Source organism: Merops nubicus, unplaced genomic scaffold (assembly GCF_000691845.1).
Source record: "Merops nubicus isolate BGI_N331 unplaced genomic scaffold, ASM69184v1 scaffold21024, whole genome shotgun sequence".
NCBI classification, from domain to species: domain Eukaryota; kingdom Metazoa; phylum Chordata; class Aves; order Coraciiformes; family Meropidae; genus Merops; species Merops nubicus.
Window position 1 is genome coordinate 5,856 of NW_008603830.1, and position 17,216 is coordinate 23,071.

Here is a 17,216-nt window from a genome sequence, read left to right on the forward strand (position 1 = left end):
TCAATGACAATGGCTTCTAAGCAACTACTAAATATTCTCTATGTTCCTTTGTAGTGTCAAAAAATGGATAGAAATCCACAGCATCTATTTCTCAACAGCAAAGTAAAGGAGCTCCTCTGCACTCCCAGCAACATCCCTCAAGCCCACAGTCAACAACAAACTTTTTCTAAGATATTTTATGAGCATTCTAGGGCAATGTTCCAAGAGCAAAAAACATGCTTAAGCATCTTGATAGAAAAGCCAGTTTGTTAGCACAAGAGAACACCTCCCGTTTTCTCTCTGAAAAGCTTTGAACTAGTGAAAATCAAGGCCCTTTCTCCCTTATTGTACCTACTACAGCTTTGCTACGTTTAGTTTCCAGTATCTTTACATGCATTAGCTTTGCTTCAAACCCTGAATTTACATATGCTTTGCTTTGTGTGTGGGAGGGCCCGTGCTCTCCAAGCTATTACCTCCTTCAGACTAAGTCCTAGTCAAATAAAGCAAAGGCACAGTGCCATCAATGCCACTTTTGCCCTGCCCTCACCAGCTGGGGATTCCCTCGGGGGGCCCACCAGTCTGAGACCAGCCTCTGAATTCAGACAACTTGTTGAATACTTCCTGAAAAGTATTTTCTTTCTGTTGAAAGGGAAAGAAAAAGGCTAAGAAGTGGTGTTTCTGGGCCTGCCTCACAGGAGTACTCAGCACCTCTGAGTACTAAATGTATTTCTTTCTTAGACAAGAATGCATCAGCTATAACTTTTCACGATTTCTGATAGTTCAGTGACATCATTTTTCTAACTTCTGCCAAAAGAATTTGAGATACCAATTTTTAGCATTTACTAAAGGTAAGATCAAGACAAAGCACTCTTTAATTTGTTTTCCATACTTAAACTGATATGACAATCATGGGTTAGTCCAACCTGAAGCATGGAGCAACTAATAGGTAATTTTCCAAAACAGAGCAGAAGCAATCCTTTATTTTCAAAATGTAATCTTCCCTAGATTCAGGTGTCTTACATTTACTGCAACGATTACTACTAAAGCACATCTCATTGTTGTAATACAACACAACTGTATATGATTGGCAGTAATTTTACCATCACCTTCTAAGATGGCAAATACCATGCTCAAAGGCTTCAGAAAGGTACAAAAATTGAACTGCATGGAAGCTCAAGATGCAAAAGGAAAACAAAGACCTGCTTTGGAAACCAAGAGCTGAGCATACAGTTCCAGTCTCACAGGTTATACCAACCTCTGCCTCAGACAGCTCCTTGTCACTATTTGGCTTAGTATATTTTTCTTGCATGAAAGGGATCCAAGACATTTTGCATTTTTTAATGAAAGGAGTCACATCGACTGTTCCCAAAGCATAGCCACATATGCCATCCTCATCTTCTAAGACGAAGCAGTAATCCAGGCTGAGGGTGAGCAGACCTCCTACTAACCTGCAGAAAGAAGCATCCAAATTCAGTCAAAAGAAGGTCACTTTGAACAAGTATGCTCCTTCAGGTACTCTGGAAGAGACCCTGGGGTCATCCAAAGAAGTGACAGAGTCCTTCAGTCACAGAATTAGTTCCTACTAAGCACTACCAGACTGATCAGCTGTCAAAACACAGCTATGAGCAACATCTCCAATTGGGATCCCACAGTTGAATTCTATACACACTGCTCTCCTGACTCACACTTCTACAGACACAAACTTCTTTCACCTTTCCCCCGCTATTTCTCTGCTGCCATTAACTCCTTGTTATGCCATCTTCTTTTCTGGGTATTTTTTGATACCAGTTACACATCCTTTTTTAACTACCTTCCCGTCACTCATAGAGCAGCCTCTTTACAAAGCTCTAAATAAAACAGTCAAGACATAAAAAAGAGCTTGTTTTACAGCTCAGATATAATGTCCTTTAAGTTCATCTCACTTTTATTCTGTAACATGTATTTCAGAAAAAAACTCAAGCGAGTTGGCTGGGAGATTCGTCCTTTAAAAAAAAATTCAATTATCTGAAGAACTACACTAAGTTGGAAAAAAAAAAAATCACAGTAACTAAAGACTAGGGACACTCATGATATACTTTCACAAAGTATCTGAAGTAAGAGGATACTATGATGCACAGGTTTCATGACACAGAGGTTTCAGCTAAGTCTTTTTCCTAATGGCTCACAGCAGGTGCCCTGCGTATAAACTTGAGACATAACTGTTAATGTTATCTTTAAGAAGCCAAAACCTCCATTTTCAGAGGCCTACAGAGGGTAGATTTTTTTTAATTTTTAATCAAATGCTCCCTGTATTCTCCCCCCCCCTTCAAAAACTCAAATTAAATACAGTGTGAGGACTTCATCCTTCAGAACCACTTCTGTAGGTCATTCACGTCTAACACCTACTTGTCTCCAATTAAATCTGGTAAACTGTGGAAGGGTTGATCAGCTCCATCAGCATACATTTCTCTGCAGATCTTATATACAGATGCCTAAGAGAGGAGAGATGATGTCAAGTCAATTGCATTCAAAAGCTAACAACTTTGCTTTAGAGAGATTCCATTATCAGCTCTGCTGCAAACTAGCACTGACAGGCATTTAAGCTACACAAACAAGAGCTCCCAGCTGTGGGAAAGGACCTACCTTCCCCCTCAACCCCCTTCCCTGAAAGTAACTCAAAGTTGCCTTTCAAAAACATTGTGTTTAAGTTGGGCTGCTGGGAAGGAAATGCTTGGAGTCAACCTCCTCCATGTTTGTAACAGCACAAGATTAAACCTGAGGGTTAGTTACCAAACACACAGTGAAGATCAAAACCCTTGCTACACAGTCCCTTTTCAAAACCTCTGATGTTCAAGTACAACACTTTAACCACTGTGAAGGTCAGTCACACCCTGACTTTCTGCATGTTAAAGAGATTGAGCTAGAAGGCTTTTAAAGAGTGAACTTGTATCAGTCATACCTTAAATAAGAAACCTTACACTTTTCAACCAAAAGCCTTTACACGCTTCCTGCCTTTTTTTGTAAAAAGGCAATTCCTCCTCAGAAGAAATATTCTTTATGACTGCATGTTTAAGCTGCATCACCAATTGTTTCGGTGGCTTAAAAATATAAACTCCATTGCCTAAACCCAACAAACTAGCTGAGGCAGAGTCCTGCACTAAGGTATGGAAAAGGCTGCTTCAGTGCCCACAAGAACAGCACAGGACAACCTAAACACTACTGTTTCAAATGCAAAATTCAAGCTCCATTAATCCCTAGTCTGTTCAAACCCCATCCATAAAGAGTGTTAACTGTTGGCTGATAGAATAGTTTCAAGCGTTACTCTTGCTAAGCTAACAGAAAGCAAGCTACACTGAACATCTCTTCAGAAAAAAAAAAGGTGGGACACCCGCCAATTAATAAAAATTATTACTAAATTCCTGGCTTCAAAGCATCAAACATTCTAATACAGATTTGAAAACGATCCTTTCAAAACCAGAGGGCAAAGTTTACAACCGTAATTAAACCAGTAAGAATGGCTGGACTATTATCACATTATCATGCTATTATCACATTAACAACTACGTTTTGAGACACAATAAAAAGGTAGTGGAGTGGGAGAGTGGAAGGCAAGATGCAAGTATCCCCGCAGTGCTGCACAGCACATTGCTGAACCCCAGGCAAGTCACTGAACCTCAGTTTCCCTGACACCACATTTGTGCCTTGTGCAAGGTACTGGGACCCATTTTTTTCGGGGATGAAGGGGCTCGGCTGTAACCTGTGTTGCCACAAAAGGAAACGCATCACTAACAACAACAGTGACGAGGGTCAAACGCAGTTACCTCATCTTTAGGAAAGTAGGGTCGTATGGTGTACACTTTGGAAGTGGGCGTTAACGGAGGTGGTTGAAAAAAGAGGTCATTTGCCCCATCAATAGGCAGCAAGCGCTGTGAAAACAAAATACTTAATATGACTGTATGAACAACAAAACCCATCACACTTGGGTGTGCACTGCAGACTCCCAAATTAACATTTGCTACTTGCAGGCACCCCAGAAGAAAGTGGGGCTGGTATGCTTTACAAATGCAAAGACCTTATTTGAATAGAAAATATCCAATTGGTGTTTTAAAATATGCAATTGAAGGAGCACTCTAAGGGTCTGCTAATCTTATCTGCTTTAAAATACTTTTTACCAATCGTATCTACACTGTCTCCGTATAAGAACATAAATGTCAGGAGGAAAGGTTTGGTCTGAAGAGGGTTAACTGGCCAGAGGAGACGCTTTATCCCAAAAGCAATGCGCTGATTCAATTTGCTGCGCGCAGAGCACCTGTGAGGGGGGAAAAGTAGCGCCGGAAAAATCCATGAACAAATCTGAACGTGGTACGAAACAGGTTTAGGAACGCTTGCCAATCGAAACCTCTGCAACGAAGCACGTCGCAGCTTCCTTCTAGAGAGGCATGGAAATTTGGGGGAGTATCTCTTTTGCTCATGGAATTCCCATCGGCAGAGAAGCGTGCGCGCATTGTGCAATTGCGGGCGCAGGTAAAAATGCTGTGCGACCTGCAAAGAAACCATGTGAAATGTACAACTAACGCCGCTGCGCTTCGCATGCGCGGGGGACAGGCAGCATCTCCTTGAGAAATTACTGTAGAAACGGGAGGAAAATTGTTTTAAACCAAGCTGTAAGGCTAATGGGCTTTGGACCAGAAAGCCTTCGGCAGACCAATCCTTCCAGACCTCTGATGTGCAACAAAAGGTTTCTCATAAAACAAAGAAAACGTCATTCAGTTGTGAAGTCATATTGATACCTGGAACTCTCCTGCTAGACCACCTCTAAAGGCCCAGGGTTCTTGGTCTCCACTTAAGAACTGTGCTGAAGATTGACTACGACACCCTGTTGAGATCAGATCCAAGCGGAGAATGTTACGAGAAGGGGGATTTCCTGGGTGTCTAACATGTCCAAAAAGCTAACACATACTTGTGGAAAAAGCTCTCTAACTGAGCTAGAATCCAGGGCTTGGGGGGAGGCTGTAATAATGTATCATTTATAAAGAGTTTGTGCTTGCGCACTAATCGAGGTATTCCAAATTTCTGATTGCCCGTAACGGACTAGTTTAGGAACAAGTGAGGAGACACAGCTAACGCACCTTGTTCCAGACCACAGGCACAAGAACAGTGCCATGCACAATTACATAAGCTTCCCAGACATTTTATACTTTTTCTTGTATATTTGAAACATCCATTTCATCTATGAAAAGATGACAACTTGGAAGCTATGTGGCTCAGTAGCTGCTCCCGTAAATTTTAGGTCAAATGCCATTATCACAGCCCCATAAAAAAAAAAAAAAACAAAGGACCCTTCTGAAGTCACATTTTAGTAATGATTGTTTATAATCTTGTCAGAAAACTAGGACCGGCAATATGTGCAAGCAATCTGAACAGCTCGGGCAGCCAGGACAGTTGTCTGAAACAGTATTCCTGCAAGGGACTATGCAGGTTTACACAATCCAGGCCGTACCTCCACGTTGAAAAGCTGAGTAGTGTTACCTGGAGTTAGCTTGCAGTTTCATTAGTACACCCTGTCGGCCACAGATAGCCCTAGCTTTGCTTTTTAGCAATTTGGTTTTTTTTCCTCCTCAAGCCTATCAAGTGCACTGACCAGCCACAGCAGGCTCAAAGTGCTCAAGCTTTAGTTCTCGCTTGCTCTGGAATAGAAACTTCCATTAGCTGTTTGACTTTCAACACTGTTCCCAGCAAGGCACCACAGCCTTCACCAGCTAACATAAATGAGAACTCCAATTAAAAAAAAAAAAAAAAAAAAAAAGCATGGTATCTGGAGTGGAGATTTCAATTACCCATCTAGTTTTCTGACAAGATGAGCAGCGCAAATACTCTTTTCCTTTTGTGGACAGCAATCTACCTCCTGTTCAAGTAACAGTCTCGGATCAGTACAGACAAGTATGTTGTGCTAGTCAGAGAGTCCCAAAGTGTGCCAAGTTTGACATTTATGAGAGTTTAGAACTACACGTTAAATACAAAGTACCCTAAGTAGGGTAAATTTGAGAAAAGATCCAAGCATCAGAATTTGAATTTGGTTTACCCCCGCATTTCAGAATTCTCACGTAAAAACACACCCTTTTACAAGAGGAGATTTTGTCAATAACTTGGAAGACAGTATCTGTCTGTCCTTTGAGACTACAGCTTAACTAGCACTTCCAATTATTACAGTAAAGAGCTGCGTGAATGAAGAGCTGTATAAATGAAAAACATAGTTAATGCCTCAGTCGCTGCGCAAATGTGACTTCAGCTCATGCCTTTTGCACATCTAGTCTATCTGAGCTGCCTCACAGACAAAACCTTTCCATTTTAATTAATTAATGACGACGCGCTGTGAACTCTGGCGCTGTCCATCCAATAGCAGTAGAAACTTGTGCTGAAGATTCTCCCATCTGTACACAATGGGGAAGAAGACAATAGAAGTCATTAGTAATCCATAGTACTGTACAGCCACACTAGTTTAAGGGACTGAATGCTAGCTGGACTTGGGAGGAGAGGCAAAGAAAGTGAATGTTCAGTGGACCATTGAGCACACCATTGTGAAAACTGGTTTGTTTGGATCTGTAATGTACTTAGCTGTACATAATGATGTATTTTATAGATGATCTTTGCTTTATAGGTATTTACACTCGTGACAAAAAGCAAGCTGAAGACAAAAGCATCCCCTCTCTCAGAAGCACTGAGAGCATGAGAGCTTTAAACTGTACCTGTCAAAACCTATTATTTTTAAAACTAACACCAGTTCGAGTACTGGAGTAGAACAGTGCCACACTTAACAGAGCTGGTTACAAAGTTGGCTTCTGATGTGAACTATTGCAAACATTCAATGCATTTAAAGACCTGAACCCAACTTTACAGGGACACTGAAAACTGAAGGTAATGTCAGCTGAAATCAGTGGGTAATCTGATAATTCTGGAATGCAGTCTTAAACTGGGCCCTTGATGTTGGCAGATTCCAAGAATTACTGTTCTCTTAACAGAGTTTTTAAGTGGAGTTTTAAATAGATTATGTTATCAAAAAGAGACCATTCTTTCCAGCTAAAGGTCAACATACAGAAAGAACAGTAAAGTTGTGGGAATTGTGCTACACCGGTCTTACAAATGCACCAACTACAGCTTGTAAACAGCATTAGGTAGAGATGTGAACATACTAAAATGCTGCTGAGCTTTCCTCCCAACCTAGTTTTCTTCTCTGTACTTTGTAGAAGGCAGTCTTTAAAGCAGTCTTAAGAGCTTTTCCTCTTTCTCAACCATTTGTACAGGGATCAGATATTTAATAAGCACAAAACAAGAACTTGAGCATGGACTGACTTGATGACTTAACATGTCTTCTCTGTCCCTGCTTAAACCTGCCAGTGTTTTAATAAGCGTATCACTTAAAGACAATCCAAACACTAGGACTAGACCAAGGTTGTGTAATGGTTAACCACTGTGAGGTTTGTGACAGCCACAAAAAGTGCGATGTGAGGCCATCAGCTTTGCTGCCTGCTGTGTATGTCAAGCAAGTCCACAGCATAATCCTTATAGTTGGATTGAAACCTGGAAGTGAAATGAGGTCACTAGGATTACCCAGGCCATGCTGGTGCTGTCAACTTAAAACCCCTCAAAAGTCTTTTAGAGAAAAAAAAAAAAAAAAAAAAAAAAAAACAAAACAAAAAAAAGACAAAAAAGCCACATACAAAAAAACAAACAAACAAAAAAAAAAACCAACAAAAAAAACTGTTTCAAGATCTGTTTACATCTCAGACAATCTGTCGAGAGAACTCTACAATTTGCACCCAGTACAAAAAAAATAAGAAAAAAGACAAACCAACCAAACAAAAAAATCAGCAATTTGGAAAGTGTTTAAAGGAAATTATTTTGCACCAGAATAGCCTTATGCTAAAGCTCGCATGCGCACAGGGCTGGGAGGAGTGGCTTCCTCTTGGCCAGTCCCATTGAGAGGTCACTTCTGCAATTGTTCTGTTGAAGACAGCGATACGTTATCGAGACAGAGCAAGCAGCAGATGGCTGATGTGGTCACATTTCGTAGTGTCATTTCCAATCATACACCAGGGTATCCATAGAGCTACATGGCATAGTCCAGTGTGCATTCAGTCAAGAGTAAGTTAAAGTCAACACTTACGTGTCAGACGAGATTCAAGTTTCATTAGCCCAAGAAGAAAATCAAGGTCTCCAATCTTAAGCATCCAGCAGACTTCATTTACAATACCAAAGCAAATTCGCAGCAAGGATTGCTTCAAGTAGTGGAGCAGGAAAACCTTTAAAACTGGGTTAAACCAGACCCCACGTCTGAGAAAACACATTTGCCTGATACTTTGTTTTCCCCGTGGGCTAATTAAAAACAAAACAAAAAACCCACTATCTGGGATTATAATGGCTCCCAATGCACCTACCTAACCACTGCACAAAAGATTTCACCATTGACATAATACTCTTGATATCCCAGACGTAGGAGTACATGTCATACAGGATTGTCCTGTTGGCACAATTGGAGAGGCGAGTGAACATCCCCATCACCAAGCTGCACATCTCTTCAAATTTGGCTGCCCGGTTACGCCATTCTTCTATCTACGAACGGAGGCAAAAGATCCACAGAATCAAGCATGGCCTTTGAGGCAGGAAAGGAACCCTAAATATGGAGAACTATACAATTCATGACTTCATTTTACCAGCAAGGACTACCACACCACACATGACTCGGGGATATTCTCTATGGCTGTTAGAAGGGAGGCCAGTACAGGGGTCACTGGTAAATGCAGACACCAGACTGCCTTCATAGCCAAATGGCACTACAGGGCTTAAAATAGATTCCACGGGAAGAACAAAAATTACCGTGACCCATGGTTAGTTACACCCTCCAGGTCCTAGAAAGTAGAACACTAGTCCCCTATTACAGTCAAGAGAAAACATTGCTCAGGCTTTCGACTTAAAAGGAGAGAAACAAGATTCACACTCACTTTTTCAGCATCCTTTCCTTTGCAGTTAACACTGACAACACTGCTATTTGCTCTGAGCCACTGGAATTCTCTCAGCATCTGTGCACCTTTGGGCCCATGTTCATAAGGAAGGTAAAACAAGTCAGCGAGAAGCTGCAAGTCCTCTAAAGTCACTGGTTCTACCGTGTACAGAGGCTTTTCATTTGGCCCAGGCACAAACTGTTCTTTGTTAATTTGCTCATCGGTCTGCATAGGGGCAATGTCACTACCAGAGTCTTCCTGCATGGACATCTCTGGAGACTTTGATTCAGCTATGCTCTCCTTATCAGTATCCATTGGCTTCAACTCCTCCGCCATCTTGGCTTCGGCAATATCCGTCAGGATCTGATTGGCATTCTTGTCTGCGTCGTCTTGTTTCTCCACCACCGTGTCCATTGGTTCCTCATCAGACTGTTTCTTCTCCTCCTCCTTCACCAAGGCCGGTGACTCGCTGCTCAGCGCTGCCCCCTGACTCATGATGGGTTCCTGGTAAACCGTGGTGACCACAGTTGCTGCATTTAAGGAGGATGGTGCCACCAGAGGCCCTACATCCCCTACAGTAGTTTTCGCACCACTGTGGGCCACTTGCCTACCTGAGAATAAGAAGAAACAAGTTTAGAGTTTTCAATATCTGCCAAGTAACATTCAAATCAGCAACTTCTGCAAATCATGGATGATTCTGTTGCTACGGCATCCAATCAGGGAGCTTTCCTTTTGAGAAAACACAATTTTACCTCAAATCCTAAGCTCCCTACAATTGTTATAAGAAAGGCGTACAATGCTGGAAGGTACCCAGCTGGTTTCTGCAGACAGAAACTTCAGAAAAATAAGGCCATCTTAAAACAACTGGATGAACACAAACTCTTCTGGGCCAGAACTGATATTTACAATAATCTAACACCCACTTAAAAAAAAAAAAAGACTATTCTTCCTATTCTCTCAGGTCTCAGGTCCCAGAGAAGTCTAGTAGGAACCGGGACTAGCAAGATCCAGGCTCCTTCCTCTCCTGTATCAGAAGTGTCAAAGGATCATGCATCAAGCTTGCTTCTGCTGATCACTTGGGTCACTACAGGCACACTGCAGAATGTCAACCATTCATTCTTTATTAAGGTTTCCCCAACTAGTAAGAAAAAATACTTCCAACTGAAAAATATACAATTGCCAGGATCTGTAAAATAATTTTTATCTAAATGCAAATGCTGAACATTTAACCTCATTTTTTCTACCAACCCCAGAATAATACCAAGTCAGACTCACTGCTGTATTGCTGAGGTACCCCAAATTCCTGCAACCATTCAGTTAAGGCCAATTTCAGGGCCATTTGTGGGCTGTAGAGAACATCCGTTTCAATATCTTCATCGCTCCCCTCATTTTCCAGTTTGATCTGGATAGAAACTGTGCTGTCTTCAGTATCAGCTACAGAGACAAGTTCAAAAAAGTTACCATGCAAGTTTCATTTAAAAGCCATTTAAATGCCTTAGCCAAGGCATTCAAGAACAGCCTTACCTCACAAAGGACAAAGGCAAAAGTATGGTCACCATCAATGTCAATGCAGGAACAGTATGCAGAAACTAGATACTCTGGCATTCAGCATTTCCCTTTTGATCTGAACTGCCTCAATTCCAATGAAATCAAACCCATTGACACGTTGGTCAAATTAGAGCATTGAAACTGCTTGCTGGGAGTGGTTTTCATACAACTACAGGTACCACTCTCAAGACTAAAAAATACTCTGATATCATGTGCTAGAAATACTTCCCAGGAAATCAATAAAGATATAGATGCTCATCATCTGTCAAGGCAACTGCAATTTACTTCTAGAATAAAAACTGCTAAGTGATCTTAAAAAGAAGTTAGTGAGAAGAGGCTAGAGTAGCTTAAAAAAGAAAATTATCAGTTTGACTTACAGGGCTGCGCATAGGTACCAGCCAACAGTTAGGCATACTTACTCATCACCACGTCCTTTCTCACTCCATTCATGTTGGACTTGTACCAGGTCGCAAGCGTGTGAATAGCTACATAATTTGCTTCAAATTCACAGTTTGGATTGGTCAGAACTCCCTTGAGTCGAGGGATGAGCTCAGTTGACCGACCTTTGTAAGGTCCCAGAAAAAGTCTCTTCTGATCATAATCATTAGCATGAATGTTATCCCAGATAACTGGTGCCCTCCTGATGATCTTAGAAACTTCTTCTATGGACTCTACTGGAATGTCTTTGGATACAACTTTCGGACCTAAGAGGGAAACAGACTTAAGAGTCAACACCCAAGTAGCTGGATGGTTTCTTTAACTAAATGCTTACAAGAAATCACTTTTAAGAACAACAACAATTAAAACAAACAAAAAAACTCAAACAATTTTTACCTGTCCATAACACCTCTATGCCAGGGAGCAGTTTTTCTCCTACAGTCCGTAAATACGGTGACTGGGCAACATTTGGATAACAGAAAGTTCCACAGTACTCTGCACAGGAAAAGAGAATATCATCACTAGTAGATGGATGCACAGGTGTGACATCACACCCAACTGTTTCACAAGTACACTGAGAGAACACTATCATTTGAGAAGAGAAGCATTTATAAAATGAATCAAGAAAGGCAAAAAATGTCTAAAAAAAAAAAGGGACATTATGAATGATACTTAGCATAAAGATCAGAAAGGAATGGTAGAGAAATTATTTTAAATTGTTCACCTGTCAAAATTAGGAAAAAAATAATCCAGTCCAAAAATAGAAGGTTAGAGCAGATAATATGCAAGAGAACTAGAAAACCTAAGACTGATTATGAAGTGCAAATGCAAAAAAAAATATTAACACCAGAAAGAGGATAAACAAATTAGCAACAATGATATAATTCCTACTGAATTGAACCTTCCTTGAGCAATCCACACCCCTGGACATAGTGATTCTTTCTCCCTTACACTATTCTTATGGGTATTAGAGGAAGCTTGCAATTTAAGGAAGCAAGTAATCTTAATTTTTAATAAGTAAATCAACTCAGTGACTAGTGAAAGTGGGTAATCTTATTAAAGATGGGCACCAATGACAGAAGTGAGCACAGACTGCTGTACCTCTGTAATAAAATTTAAAAAAACTAACAGCAAGCTAGATCAAGAAGCAGAAATACTTTGGTACAAGTCAGATAGAAATTTTCCTTTAACCCAATTTTGGGTTCAAACTTCTTGAACTTTCTATCAAGCTGCCTTTCAGAGACACGTAGGTTGGGTAAAAACTCTGCATATATTTGTATTACTTGAACCTTTCTTTATAAATCAATTTCTACAAACAACCCGAAAATACCCCTTCTTGAAGCAGTAACTAAACATGAAACCACTAAGATTACAAAGCCCCTCCTGTAAGTCTGAACTAAATGATGCATATTGTTTTACCTGTAGGACAGAAAAGGAATGTGTCTGGTTCTCCTAGATATTGATAGATTTCATTTGTGATAGAGACCTGAGCATGAGCAAAGGAACTGAAAACCTCCTTGTCTGCTGCACACATGTTGTGATCGATGTCATCGAACAGCAGTGCAAAAGATCTGCAGCCAAACTGGGAAACCTAATACAAAAGACAAGAGCAAAAAGTTTAATTTTTTTTTAAAATCAAACCATTGAATTTTTAAAAAGAATGGAGGAGAGAAGGCAGAGGAAGCAAGACAGACTTTGGTATCTACTCACAATTAATGCCTATCTCTGACCCACTGCTCTGCTTCTCTCAAAGATTAGACCTCTAAAGACCTGCAATCTGTTCCAGTTTTAACAATCCAAAGCTGATCTCACTGGACAGACAGCTGGAAAAAAGCTAACTCTGTAATAGCTTTTAAACAGAGGGGAGGAGTCAATTAGGAGAACAAAGAAGATGTGTACTCAGGTCTGCCTCCCAAGGCTTTGTTGTGGATAAGAGTTCTTGCTTTAGAAATGCACCTTGACTTCAAGGCCCTAAAATACTCTGAAAATGAGCTCCCAAGAACACCCTTCAGAATCCAGTGCAAGATGAGACACTTCTGCAGCTGTGGTAGCTTGTGTCACACTCACCTGGTCCAGTTTGCGTTTCAGTGTGGACACCTCTTTAGGATTAGAGAATGTGATGTCGAGTCCAGGAGAGATTGCATAGATGAATTCTATTTCATGTTCTCGTGCAGCTGATATTAGAGTCATTAGCTGCTCTGGAAACCAAATTCAAATATTTCAGAAGAATTTAATTAAAGAAATAAATTTCAGACATCATTATAAGTAAATTATAACATGCAGATGCCTCTGCTACCATAATAATAAAAAAATTGCTGGAATTTCTAAAAACAAAAACAGGAAAGAGCACCAAATTATTTGGAAGAGTTCTCCAAAATTATGCCAAAAGGAATATAACAGCTGTTATTTCAAGTTGATATGTTCTATAAAAGGAATATAAAAAAAATTAACACGGAAAATAAGTTGTTAACAATTAAAAAAATTCTTATTATTTCAGTGCTGTGAGGCAAATATGAATGTAGTCTGGTTTTAGAGTATGCACACCTAGACCTATCCTAGACCTATTACTTTTTCCACTTTTGTCACCCACGCTAAGAGACAATATGCTGCATGACACTGATTCACACTGTTCATAAGACTGAAGCTTGGGGCAAATGAAAAGAGCACTTTATGCTAACATCCCTGTGCAGAAGTACTTGCTTTAAGAAATAAACGGCAAATTTAATCTTGCACAAAATGAACTATTTTTAGAATAATTAACAATCTTCATTCTTACTGACAATCACCTCGCTGTATCCTTGAGGTTGTATTTTCGTAGAGATTTGAAGTGGCCTCTGTCCTGGTTTGGGGTAGAACAGAACTAATTCTGTTCAATGATTTTACTTTTCAGCTAAAGCTCTTCTAATTAACTGCACTGCCTGAAGTTATCAGCATGTTTTCACAGACTGTCTGCTTCCAGCAGTGATAACACTCCATGTTTAGAGTTACCACCAAGGGCTGGTGTGCAGACCAAGGTGACTGCTAAAGCTTGTGTACATCACAGAGGGGTGCAGAAAGTAAAGGCTGCATCTGCAGAGAGGAGTGGACAAGTGACTGTAAATTCTCCAATGGGGTATTCCATCCCCTATCCCTCGTATTTGGTACAAAAGCTGAAGGATTGCGAGGGTCAAGGCCCTCTCTCCCCTTTGCTGCTCCCTGAGTGGCAGGCAGCAGATGACTCTGTCCATCCTGTCTTCCTGAATCGAGTTCCAGAACCCAGCTCCTGTACCCAGTTACCATCTGCTACCCAGTCCAGCCTGGGATTTTTCCCCAGGGTCTGATGTATTGCCATCAGGGGAACTGGGTTCGAGACTGGTTTCGTATGTCTGCATATATTCCATCTTATTATTACTATTAGGAGTAGTAATAGTATTTTCATTAAAGCTGTATTACATTTCCAATTGATCAGTCTCTCTTCCTTATCCCGTTTCTCTCCCACTTTGGGGGGAGGGGAGGGAAGGGGAAGAGGGGTGTTGTGGTTTGAGGCTTGGGGGTGGGACAGGTGACATCTAGGACCCTGAGGGTCCCAGGGGTGAAGTAGTTATTCCCTCTCCCTCTTCCATACTCTTATAAGAGGCAGGAGGTGGGTGCTCCAGGGTGGGAGAACACAGCGGTGCGGCATCCACACGGTGCCGAGCAATCCTGCACCATCCAAGATCAGGTTTTGTATAGCTTGGGTATACTTTGTTTTCCCCCAACTTTGTGTATATATCTACCTCCCTTCTTGCTTTCTGTTTCCTGTTAAACAATACACTTTATTTTTATTCACTTCCAGTTGGTGCTAAGTCTCTCTTACTCCTGACTTCCCTTGTTTATCTCTCCATCTAGGGGAAACTAAGGGATAGGGAGGGGGAGCACAAATTCTGCTCTGTGGGGTGCTGCCCTGAGCCCTTAGACAGAACAAGGGGTTAACAGAGAGCATCTCTAACAGGTCCGGGGGCAACCCTGACCCTATGCTGTGACAGCCTCCAAGAAAAATTATTTCAAGTCAGTATCATTTTTTCCCCTCGCCCAGGGAGTATGATAATACCCACAGGCTAATAAAATGATGCAGATCCCATAAATGCCAGAGGTGTATAAAAAAAACCTCATACAAGCTTAAACAGGTCTTTTATGTTCTGAATAAATAGTCAGGAGCTGCTTTTCTGATCCGTACTCTCTTCATTGAGACAAAAACCTACTGAATCACATCAAAGGGCATGCTTTTCCCTCATCAGTCTTTATTTTTTGAAGCAAATAATTTCTACTTCAAAATAATTCTGAGCAATGTTTCCCTGGGAAAAAAAAAAAACAAACGTAAATATCATAAGACAAAGCTTTAAAAACAGCTTTAGAAATCATCTGTAGAGTCATAGTTAAAAGTAGTAAATCCATGCTTGTACCAAAGCTCCACTAAATCTATCTGCAGGGTATTAAGAACAGGTCTCCACTCACCTTCGGAAATGGCTACTGTGATTAAACACACACAGAGGCATGTGCAGCAAAGACCAATTCATTCAAGTGTCTACAGAAAACAGAGGGGAAATAAAGGTAATTACCTGCTTCCTCCACAGAGTACATTTCTCGCCAGAACATCCTGTGCTTGTAGTCATCCTTTGGAGCATACAGGTATGTATTGAGTCCCCACTTCTGAAGTCTATAAACACAGGGAAAAAAGCTTTCATTGGGAGGAAAGTCTCCAAACTCAGAAATTCTACATTTTACTTGATCTAGGCCTTGCTTTAATATACTTCTTCATTAAACATCATGTTAAACCATCAAGTCACAACAACTTTATGCACAACTGATATTGGACAAATTTGGTTTAGGCAAGATAGAAAAATGAATATGAGGCCCCAAGCATACCAACATTAGGCAAAAAGCTGCTCTAGATTACAACAGTAATTCTTATTAGGCTTAAGTGGATTATGATTATATTGCGATGGAATGTGCTGTGGCGAGAGGAAGCATGACTTGCCTTCTAAAAAGTTCTTTCCTCTGCTCCATAACCCAGGGTCTTCCATAAAATCCTATGGGGAAACAAGATTAAAATTATCCAGTTAGATGTCAGATTATGCCTGCTCCATGAAATGTTGTCTGACAACCCACCATTTCCTTCCTTTTTACTACATTCGTCAAAAAGCCTCCCAAAGCAGGAAAAAAACCCCAACCTTTAGTTAGACAGCATTAGGAAAGTATAATAACCTAAACTTGTCTAAATTTAAAACACAATTATAACCTATTTCTTATAATCTAAGGTCCTATAATTTTGGCCACTGAAGCAATTAATTTTCAGAACCCAAACTGTATTCCTGAGCATCTGCCCTTGACAAGTCAAGTCAGCATTATTATAAGAGCAGGCTGAACAGTCATAACCTAATTAAACTATCACTCCAGACACCAGTAGGTTTGATTTTAATGTGAACACTGAAGACACCTGAAAATATTTACCAGCTCAAAAAAGCTTATCCAGTGATACAGATCAGAACGCCAAGTACACAGAGTATATAAATACATACTGAGGTTATGATGATGTGTAATTAAAAAATGCACCAGTGAGTCAACAAAATGCTTAATATTTCATTCCTTTTACTTAGTGTAATAGGCTTCTTGTAAAACTTAATTTGCAAGTTGATTTCTTAGTTTAAAATTCCCACATCTTCACAAGCAAATGTCTTTGAATAATCCTACAAGAGCATCTATGCAAGTGATTTTAGGATAGTGTATATTCGAAGTAATGGAATTCCACGGAAATTGCAACTGTTTCTGTTTTTAAATCTAACCCTTCCATTCTAGAAAGATAATACTTTAAAAAGCACTCTCAATGCACTTTTAATCAAATAAATTCACTTAAACCTAGGTGCGAAGGGTTCAACCACAAGCAGGCACTTCAAAACGAAGCTTACTTAGCCTGGCAGTCTGTGCAAAGCCCGGAGACTAAAATAACACTGAAATTTAATAAGCTCTTGGTTTCAAACAGCTCGGCCTCTCGGTGCTGAATGATGCTCCCAATACACAAAGCTCACAAGTACCCGCAGAACACCAGTTCTAAAGGTAGACAATACCTTCATTTCCAGAGCTATTCACCGGTGTACATCTCTAAAGGTTTGGTCTCACAGGTCAAAAAACACCCTCCCCCCTACGACCTTTCAAAAACAATGCAACTGAAGCATTAAGCGTTTCCTCCATATTAACAAGTATTTCAGTTATCTGCTAAGTGAACAATGTTCTTTTAAGAAGGGTAAAGCAGGCTCA

At 40.5% G+C, this 17,216-nt stretch overlaps 1 protein-coding gene across 1 annotated transcript in view; it reads right to left on the minus strand.

The window, feature by feature from the left end:
• The window catches only part of MGEA5 (meningioma expressed antigen 5 (hyaluronidase)), a gene marked incomplete at its 5' end in the record, with an annotated part of 19,323 nt that extends 3,332 nt beyond the window's left edge, over positions 1-15,991 (minus strand). The window contains 13 exons of the mRNA XM_008938817.1: positions 1,235-1,427; positions 2,365-2,450; positions 3,780-3,884; positions 4,749-4,834; positions 8,394-8,568; positions 8,958-9,568; positions 10,233-10,391; positions 10,925-11,209; positions 11,340-11,438; positions 12,363-12,534; positions 13,011-13,141; positions 15,521-15,618; positions 15,940-15,991. Of these exons, the coding sequence (XP_008937065.1) occupies positions 1,235-1,427; positions 2,365-2,450; positions 3,780-3,884; positions 4,749-4,834; positions 8,394-8,568; positions 8,958-9,568; positions 10,233-10,391; positions 10,925-11,209; positions 11,340-11,438; positions 12,363-12,534; positions 13,011-13,141; positions 15,521-15,618; positions 15,940-15,991 (2,252 nt within the window). The remainder of the gene's footprint in view (positions 1-1,234; positions 1,428-2,364; positions 2,451-3,779; positions 3,885-4,748; positions 4,835-8,393; positions 8,569-8,957; positions 9,569-10,232; positions 10,392-10,924; positions 11,210-11,339; positions 11,439-12,362; positions 12,535-13,010; positions 13,142-15,520; positions 15,619-15,939) is intronic.
• Positions 15,992-17,216: the final 1,225 nt, after the last annotated feature.